The following is a 10008-nucleotide window of genomic DNA, read 5'->3' as shown; positions in this document are numbered from 1 at the left end:
GACCAGAATAGGAGGCTCAGAGAGACTGGGGCAGATAAGTGGGGAGAATGGAATAAATGGCAACTGATCAATCAACCGACTTGACCCTTGCTTCCTCCGGGCTTCCTCCCCAGCCGTCTGCCCCAGGGCCCAGGCCGCCCCCCCCCCCCCAAAAAAAAAAACCCTGGGTGGCCAGGGGAAGAGCCGTTGGGGCCATCCCCTGGCCGTCCTCAAAGATTTTTTACAATTAAAGAATCGGTCTTTTTTGTTACTGGAAACCTTAAAAGTTTATTAAAGAAAAGCTCTTCAAATACCACACATAAAACGTCTTTTATTTTTAATTAGAGGACATCAAAGCTCCAAAATATTACTACTTACAAGATCCAGAGTAGGGGAGGGGGACATACTTGACAGTGCTGGATAGTAAGGGGACCATCATACATGATGCTAGGATTCAAACCAGGGTCACAGCTACAGACTTAAAATTTTGTGCCACACTGTGCTCAGGGATCACTCCTGGCAGGTTTGGGGAACTATATGGGGTACCAGGGATTGAACACAGGTCAGCTGAGTGCAAGGCAAGCACCCTACTCTCTGTACTTTCTGATCCAGAAAAGATTTTTATATTTTAAAATTAAGTTTCAAAATTTTAGTTCGCTCAAGTCTGTCAGTGTGACATGTTTTATCTGTACTAAGAACAAAAAAGTCACACTAATACAGGATAGAATTTTGCTGACTTGTATATTGGACCGTATCCAGTTACAATATCAATATAGACTTCATTCACCAAAGGAAACCTTTTATTCAAGTTTCAAAAAAAGTGAGAAATTATGAACTGAAGAAAAAGGTCAAGTTAAAACCAGAGTTTTCATTTGGTAGAAGCTGAAATCAGTGTACACATCTATCAAAGAACTGTCCTATATGGTATTTCTCAGTATTTTAAGAGGCTACCAGGCCAAACCCTTAGCTGCTTTTGCTCTGCTTTTGCCTTTCTTTTTCTCTCGCTTTGCCTTCAGTCTTTTCCTCTGCCGCGGGTTCATCCAGATAGGGTACTGTCCATGCTGATCTAGAAGACTCTTCTTGTTTCTCTTAATGTCAGTCTCCATTTTCATGTCATCTGAATTAAAAATGGAAAAGCTATTAATCATCATGCATTAAAAAAAAAATCACCCTGTGAAAAGGTACATTAATACACTGAGAAGAGAGTAATCTGAAGGTATGGCAGAAAAAAAAAATCCCTTATTTTCTGAATGTTTATCAACAAGGGTCTGGAAACTCCATACAATCTACTCAATGTAATCTCACATGCTGCTGTGTATTCCTACAACCATGAAAATAGTGGAGAGATGCTCTATTGGTGGTGAGTTTGGAGACGTGAGTCTGGAGACAGAACATCGAATACTGAAATGCTGTTCACTCTTAAAAGCCTGTATATCACAGGGCCTAAATAGAAAACAAACATGAAAACAGGAAGAACGAGGAAGAAAAAAAAAATCAAGATATCATCTATTTCCTAGCTTTTTAAATTGTGAGTCACAATACCACATACAGCTGTATTAACAGAATGTGGGTCAGAAAAAACCATACACCTCTAAAGATAAATTTCTTTATGATTTATTATCAGTAAATGTTTGATTTCTCTGCCTATTTTATATACCTGTATACTGGGATCGCAAAAAATTTTTCTTGGGAGAAAAAGGGTCATGAGTGAGAAAAATCAGCCCTGAACTATTTAGTCACAGCTGCTCTTTGGAACAGACCTTCAAAAAAGAAACATCTAGGGGATAGAGTGATAGCACAATGGGTAGGGTGTTTGCCTTGCATGCGGCTGACCCGGGTTTAATTCCCAGCATCCCATATGGTCGGTCCCCTGAGCACCGCCAGAACTAATTCCTGAGTGCAGAGCCAGGAGTAATTCCTCTGCATCGCTGGGTGTGACCGCCCACCCCCCCCCCCCCCCAAAAATGAAATATCTAGTGTGTACAGCTTTGGTACTTCATTACAGAATGGGCATGATTCTGAGCACATGTGAGTTAAACGACTATTTTTCATAATAAGAGTGTTCTAAATACAAAAGGGTAGAGATGGTACAGCAGATGAAGCACTTATCTTGCATGCAGCCAACCAGGGTTCAATTCTGGGCACCATATACAGTCCCTTGAGCAATGCAAGGTATGGCCCCAAAACAATAAAAAAAAAGAGTTTTCTAGAATTAAATAAGGGAGTGGAGTCAGTGAGCTGTGTGTTCTCTCTCTCTCTCTCTGCCCCCCCCCCCCACCCACTACTGGACAGGATCTAAGAAGTAAACTTTTAAGAACAATTGAGACAGGTAACACAGTAAGCAGACCATAAACAAAGACCTGAATATATCCTGGTGCTGCCTCTTTCTCACACAGAAAATGGCCTTACTAACAAGAGACGGATCCAGAAGTGCAGTGAGACCATGTTAGGACATGAGGCCATGTCAGAATACCCCTCCACTGTCATTTTACCAGGATATAAACCTTGCATTATCTCTAATAGCTGACGTTATAATTCATTCTGTCTCCTGTCTGATACATCGTATATCCCAGTAGGATGGAGGTCATTTCTCTGATAGTCACCACTTCTAAAGTAGTTGCAATAGTGCCTGGCTTATTTTAGCCATTCAATAACTAGCTGAATTATCATTTTCAGGTGCTCTCTGAACTGAGAGAGCACTGCAAATATGTTACATACCCACATCATGTTACAACATACTGCTGGAGAAAATAAAACAAATGTCAGTCTATAGCAAATGGTGTCTTTAAAAAGTGCAAGGACTAGATTAAAATGAATCTGGTACACTGGTAAACTCATAAAAAAAAAAGAGGTGTTTTAAGCACAAGAATGGCATAATCTGAATTATCATCTCGTAAGGCACATTGGTTAACATAACAAAAATTAATCTGGCAAGACCTGGAAGAACAAAATGGCCAGTACAGTGGTTTTAAGCAAGAGATTTAAGACAAAATAAACATAAAACAGTTTCTTCATATATTTTGGAGATACTCAAGAAGATATGCTAACAGTATAAAAATGGCCTAAAGGTGCCTAAAGGGGCTTGACGCAATAGTACAGTTGGTAGGGTGTTTGCCTTGCACGATTCCCAGCATCCCATATGGTCCCCTGAGCATCTCCAGGAGTAATTCCTGAGTGCAAAGCCAGGAGTAACCCTCCAGTCATTGCCAGGTGTAACTCAAAAAGAAAAGAAAAGGAAAAAAAAGGCCTAAGAAATTGGATGGAGAAGGATTCCAGAGATGGCCCTAGTGGCCCCCAGCATCTAAGCACCGTTGGGGGGTGGTCCCATATATATTTTTAAAAACTGTGTGGATGGCTTTAAGAACAGAAGAAGCACAAACTTAATGGCAGAGATGAGAAATCAATATTCAAAGTAGGTAGATTATTAAATGGAGATTTTCACATTTTGCTCTAGAAACACTAAACAATGAGGGTCGACACTACCCCCAGCAGGAGACGAGAGGATTCCTCTCTGAGAACAATAAAAGACCTATAAGTTCTGATATAGGAAATCTCCCACGACTACATTTCTTAGGGTCGATCCAATATCCTGTAAGACAACAGATAAAAAGTCCTCCCTCCCCGCAAAGGTTCATCACTTTCGTGCCTACCTTAAATATAAGGAGCAATACCAGGCATTAGGAAAAGGAATATAAAAGAAATGGTAGGAGGGAAAAAACCCAAGAGACAACCCAGAAAACAATACACAGGGCACATAAAATGAACGGTAATTAATACACTAAGAGGGATCAGAGACAACATATGCCAATTAAGAACATTGGGATATTAAAAAAGGGAAAAGGTAAAGAGAAGAAAAACTTCTGTACGTTAAAAATACAACAGCAGGACAAGGACTCAATCTAAGATGTCACATGAAAATGTTGAGAAATAAAAAAGAATAATAATAACAGAAAACAGTAGAGGATAAATCCCAAAATAAATCTCAAGAATGAATGGAGTCTAGTACAGAGAATAAAGACTCTTAATCCAATAAAAAACAAGTACAGGATTTTTAGATACATCTTTCTCTGATGAAATACAAATGGTCAACAAGCCATATGACAAATGAGCGACATCGCCAGTCACTGAGGAAACACAAATGAAAATCATAGTGAAATGTGAAATTTGCAAACCATCATGCAAAAATAAAATTGTTGGTGTGAAAGTAAATGGTGTAATGGAATAATCATTCATAAGTATATATCCAGAGCTGAAAACATGTCTTCAAACAATAATTCATACATAAATGTCTGCAGTAGCACCGCTTATAAAAGCTGGCAAATGGAAGCAACCTTGATACCCAGCAACCAGTGAAAGTATGATCAAAATGTGGTTTAGAGTTTTAAAAAGTATTGACAGATGTTACAATTGTGTGAGCCTGAGAGGCTGGTGCGAGAGTACAGTGGGGAAGGTGCTTGCCTCAACTCAGGTTCCATCCCCAGCACCCGATATAGTTCCAAGTTCACCAGGTGTCAGGAGTAAGTCCTGAGCACCCCAAAAAACACTGTAGCACTGCACTGTCCTCCTGTTGTTCGCCGACTTGCTCGAGCGGGCCCAGTAACGTCTCCATTGTGAGACTTGTTGTTACCATGTTTGGCATATTGAATACATCACAGGTAGCTTGCCAGGCTTTGCCGTGTGGGCAAAATACTCTCAGTAACTTGCCAGGCTCTCCGAGAGGGGCAGAATAATTGAACCCGGTCCAGCCGGTGCCTTGCATGGCAAACGCCCTACCACTGTGCTATCGCTCCAGCCACCCCCCCAAAACAAAAACACAATAATTTAAATGTAAGAAATCAGATACAAATGGTGACATCCAGTATGATTCTTGGATTGGAGCCACATCCTGTGGTGCTTAGGGGTCACTTCTATGCTAAGGGGCACACGCAGTGTCAGGCATTGTACCCAGGTTTCTTGAATACAAACAAACCATGCGTTCAACCTACTGAACTGTCTTTTGAGGCCCTCATTTCATTTTATGATCTAGAATAAATTCAGAGAAAGCATAACTGTGGTTATCAAAGGCTGTGAGAAGGCAAGAAAAGAAACTAAGAAGCACAGAGTTTCCTTTTAGGATGAAAAAATGTTTGGAAATATAGGTGATTATTGGCTATCATGAATGTAATAAAGGCTATACTTCGTCAGAAAGATGAAATAAAAAAGCAGACTGAGAGAAATCAAGGGAGAGGTTTTTGTTAGTGGAACAGAACATACAAGAACACATTTATTATGGTTTGAATGATCCAGTAGCAAAGATACATTGCTAAGTAGAAAGACCCTTAAAAAAGTGGACAGAATTCAGCAGCCTGGAAGACAGCGCAGTGGCTGATGCACACACTTTGCATATATAGTCCTGGGCTCCATTTCTGTACCACAGAATCCTCTAGGCATCACTGGGTGTGGTCCAAAAACCAAACAATATAAAAGAATGGCCAAGAATCAGAACAAAAGCAAGAGATTGACCTTTGAAAGAACATTAGTAACAGTGAAACACTAGTCATTCAAACTCTGATAGATCTGGCTAGTGTGATTATGAGGATGATGCCTCTAATTTTTGTGAAGCTAAAATGAAGAGCTAATTGAAATTTTTATTCGTAAAGACTGGGAAAATAGCTAACTGGAAGTAAAAAAAGATCAAAAGAAATGATCATTTTGGTTGGGGATGCAACTAAACAATGGGAAACAACTGTCACTGTCACTGTCCCCCCATTGTTCATCGATTTGCTCGAGCAGGCCCAGTAATGTCTCCATTGTGAGACTTGTTACTATGTTTGGCATAACGAATATATCATGGGTAGCTTACCAGGCTTTGCCGTCAGGGCGAGATATTCTCGGCAGCTTGCTGGCCTCTCCGAGAGGGGCAGAGGAATTGAACCCGGGTTGGTCGGGTTGGCCGCGTGCAAGACAAACGCCCTACTGCTGTGCTATTACTCCAGCATGCCCCATTTTTAAAATAGAAAAGAAAAATTCTAGGCCTGAAGGTTGAGGAATGGTGGTCTCTTCCTTGATTGCGTATCTCAAAAATAAACTTTTAAGGGCTGGAGCAATAGCACAGCGGGTAGGGCACCTGCCTCCTTGTAAGCGGCTGACCCAGGTTTGATTCCCAGCATCCCATATGGTCCCCTGAGCACTGCCAGGGGTAATTCCTGAGTGCACGAGTCAGTCCAGTGCATCACACCTGTCCATTGCCGGGTGTGACCCAAAAAGCAATAGATAAATAAATAAATAAACCTTTAAAAGCCTGGGTTTTTTGAGTGCTACATTTTGCTACCATAGTGGTATATTCAGATGTAAAGATTTATTGCCTTTTCCCCTTCTGAAATATAAACAAAACCTCCAACTTTAGATGATTAAGACAGAAGTACCTAGAGACCTCAAAATAAGCTAAAACAAAAACCAGATCTTTCTTGACCTAAAATAGATTTATACTCCAATATAACTCATCACAAACTATGATGTATGTTGAAAATGCAACCTACCAACCATCACAGGTTATCCTAGCCTTACTGTAAACGTGCAAAACACGTGCACCAAAGCCTTTTTATTTTACTACCTAGGCATATGTGATTGCACCAGAGTTTAAATTTCTGATTGCTGGGCAAGCACTTTATGCAACAAAGCCACAAAGCCCATTTTATAAGTGCTGGATATTTCAAGTAACATACTGAACACAATATTGACAGTAAAACACAGAATAGTTGTTCCAGTTGTACATTAATACACACAGCTGAGCACAAAATGGGACGTAAAAAGGGAAGAGTATCACAGAAGAAAGTCAACGTACCTTTTTAAAAATAAGGTACATAAACTCACCTTTTTCATCCTTTACTGCACATTCAATCTTCTGGCAACTTTGGGGTTCCACCACAGTTGCTATCTCTTGAACATCTTTCATTATAACATCAGTGTCTATTTTAAGAATACTTTTAAGTCTGCTGAGTTCCTTTGGGGCATTCTTTTTTCTTTTTTCAGCCCGCATTTTCCTTTTCCACTTACTCCGCAAGCTCTTGGCCATATTTGATCTAAAAGGTTCAAAGCATATGTTCAAAAACAAATATTTACTATTGAAAAAAAGGCAAGTCCTTGGAAAATCAAGTAAAAAGACATCCTGTACAATAGCACGTAGAAAGTAAAACTTTCACTGCTCGTGATTTACAACGGCATGTGTGACTTATGTTGAGGTTCATTATGCTACAGTCTCCAACATGGCATACACATTAAAACTCCTTCCCCTATCAACAACAATACAGTACCAAATTAAATGCCACACATCAATGGCAAATTATGAGTCAAGCCAATTCTCAGGTCCTGGAGTTCCTATACAAGGTGAAGTCATTTTAATGCCCCATTCCAAAGCAAACCATTATCACCTTACAGTTATTACCATATATTACATTAGAATGTTTTTTATAAATGCCTTTTAACTCTCTGAATTTCTACCAAATGCACAGGGACCCTCACCCTTACTTTCATTATATACCCCTTCAAGTTAATCTATTCTCACTTCCTCTTCATCCTTTAGCCCAGCTCTAAATCCTCCCAAAGACTGTTAGCATGAGCTTTCAAAAGCTTAAGATCCTTTCATGGGACTTTTTAATGACTTCCATATGTACATTTTAAATCCAGAAGGTTATTTGTAACCTGGATCCTCCCACCTTAAAGTTCAATTTCATCTCATGCTCCACCCATGCCAACAACCAAGTACATGTAGAAAAGGGTAAAGAATAGGCTTTAAGAACCTGGTACAAGGCTGCAGAGTTCAGTGGATAGGGAACTTGCCTTCCACTCAGCCAATCCAGGTTTCATTCCTGGCATCCCACATGGTCTCCCAAGCACTGCCAGGAGTAATTCCTGAATAGAGAGCCAGGAAACCCCTGAACATTGCCAGGTGTGCCCACTTGCACCCCCAAAGGGTTGTGACAGGAGTCCTAGGCTTTGATCCTTGTACCGCATGGTTCCCCAACAATGAGGAACAGTGGAGGAATATAGCTTTTAGGTTGTTTACTGGGAGCTGGAGTGTGGCCAGCAGTATTGAGGGGTCACTTTAGGCAGTGCTGGGGGTAGGTAATACCTGGTGACAGAGCAGCACATGCAAAGATAGGCGCCTTCACGATGTAACCCCTGCACTATCTCTATAGGACCCAGCTTAAAAATGGAAGGAAGCTTTAGGGACTGCTTTACAGTCTTGATTTGGAGGACGAGGTTTGTATAAATTTATCAATACTTCTCTTATACAAATTTTAAACCTGAAGCTGTTAAGTAAATCTCTGACATGATTTTGAGAGGGGAGAAGTCCACTGGTTCACCATAGTACTTTTCCTTCCATTTGCTGTTCCGATATCAGGGATCTAATTTTCTAAAAGCTTGCTCTTTCCCTTCCATACCTCAGAGTTCCTCTGACCCAGGAGGCTCTTCTTTTTCTTTCTACAGCATATTTTCTTTTTGCTGTTTTTCACATGGTGGGGGGCCGGGGATGGACATGTGCTTCGGTAATACTTCCTTGCTCTGAGATCAGTAATTAATCCTGATTGCATTCTGGGGAATCACATGAGGTGCCAGAGATTAAACCTAGGTACGCTGCATGCAAGGCAAGTGCCTTTCCCGCTATACTATCACTCTCGTCCCAACAGGCACAATTTTAAAGAAATGCTTCATATACTTCATATAACGATGAAACATTTTTTGCCCCCCCCCAAAACGGGCATCTCGAGGGGTTGAGAGGTGCAGAAACTGCACATTAATGCCATATACCTGGCACTAATGTAACCGCTTAAGTGAAAGCATAATATCTTTAGTGGGAATAATATCTCCAAGGAAGCACGGCCAGGTGTGCCCCAAAACAAAACGAATCACAAATAAAAAGTGGTTTGGGCCAGTGTGATAGTACAGCGGGTGGGCGCTGGCACTGCACGCGGTCCGGGTTCGATTTCTTGGCCTCATTCCTTAATGTAGAATGAGGAATAAGCCCAAGGCATCACCAGGTGTGAGGCCCCCTCAAAATCCAGTAATTAAAATCTGCAAGGACTATGCGTGAAGCACGTCATTTTCTACGCCCACAACGGATTGTGGGCTACCACACAAGGCACGCCGTCTCATAAATCGCTTTCACAAACAACTCTATAGGTCGGACAGCCCAACGCATGAGACAGTTTGCAGATAACAAAGGTTAAGTCTACGTTGATGAATGGATGACCAGCGAAGTGATGTTTGGGGCACGCCATCATCTCAAATCCCCGTGCCCTTGTCGACAAGCCCAAGTTCTTCGAGAGGAAGAGCGGAGGGCTCGTGGTCAGCAGCCCTGAGCTGCACGGTTAACCTTGGCTGGACTGAACCAGACAGGATTCCATTCTCACGCCGCCTGGGAAGCCTATGGACCACCACCAAAACCAAGGGGGACCCTGGCCTAGAAAATATCCTGATGCCTGACCACAGCAAAACCTACCCACGGAGGAACGAGGGGGGGGTCCCCACGGGCGGTGGGACAAAGTCCAAATGCCCTCGTACCACTAGCCCAGGGAGGTCAAGAACTTACCGAAGAGAAACTCACAAACTCCGCCGCACGCCGCTCACGCCACCGGAAGTCCCTGCGCTTCCGCCTTCCGGCGGCGTGTCGCGCGCGCTGCACGCCGGGGCAGAAGTACCCCGGAAGGCCGCGAGGGGGCGGGTCTGCAGGAGCTCCGAGCTGACGCACGTCCTGCCACTGCAGCGACTGCACAGCGTGCAGCTGCGTTTCACCTGGGGCCCTGATTCAGGTGTGGAGCACACGCTGGAGCATACGGGCGAGAGTAGGGAGCAGCGTGGCCGGCTTCGCGCGCTTGGGCATGGTAGTCCCGACATCCCAACCGAGGCGTGAACCTGGCCAGGGACGCTGCCAGGGAAGGGCCGGAGCCGGCCTTCAGGTCAGCGTTCTTGGCAACGGCCCTGAACTGCCTCAGGTCCACTGCAGATCTCATGTGGTCCCAGCAGCCGAATAGCCCAAGTGTTCCCGTC

At 42.7% G+C, this 10008-nt stretch overlaps 1 protein-coding gene across 2 annotated transcripts; it reads right to left on the bottom strand.

Annotated features, from left to right (window-relative positions):
• Window positions 1-265: 265 nt before the first annotated feature.
• LLPH (LLP homolog, long-term synaptic facilitation factor) lies at window positions 266-9630 on the bottom strand. Of its 2 annotated transcripts, XM_056130812.1 has the most exons (4): window positions 9551-9577; window positions 8403-8553; window positions 6832-7040; window positions 266-1096 (listed from the first exon to the last, which is right to left on the bottom strand). In XM_056130812.1, the coding sequence occupies exons 3-4, from the start codon at window positions 7031-7033 to the stop codon at window positions 927-929; spliced, it is 372 nt and encodes a 123-aa protein (XP_055986787.1). In that variant the 5' UTR covers window positions 7034-7040; window positions 8403-8553; window positions 9551-9577; the 3' UTR covers window positions 266-926. The 2 variants fall into 2 exon arrangements, with proteins under 2 accessions (XP_055986787.1, XP_055986788.1); XM_056130813.1 differs by lacking the exon at window positions 8403-8553 and having other exon boundaries at window positions 267-1096; window positions 9551-9630.
• Between the last annotated feature and the right edge of the window lie 378 nt (window positions 9631-10008).

This window comes from Sorex fumeus, unplaced genomic scaffold (genome assembly GCF_029834395.1).
Source record: "Sorex fumeus unplaced genomic scaffold, SorFum_2.1 ptg000081l, whole genome shotgun sequence".
In the NCBI taxonomy this organism is placed as follows: domain Eukaryota; kingdom Metazoa; phylum Chordata; class Mammalia; order Eulipotyphla; family Soricidae; genus Sorex; species Sorex fumeus.
This window is presented reverse-complemented; position numbering and strand designations above follow the sequence as displayed.

What these genes read in the sequence shown, in the direction of transcription:
- LLPH (XM_056130813.1), bottom strand. Translation starts at nt 7,033, where the DNA reads ATGGCCAAGAGCTTGCGGAGTAAGTGGAAAAGGAAAATGCGGGCTGAA. An exon ending in TGCAGTAAAGGATGAAAAAG is followed by an intron (nt 1,097 to 6,831) that starts GTGAGTTTATGT and finishes TTTTTAATTCAG; the next exon opens with ATGACATGAAAATGGAGACT.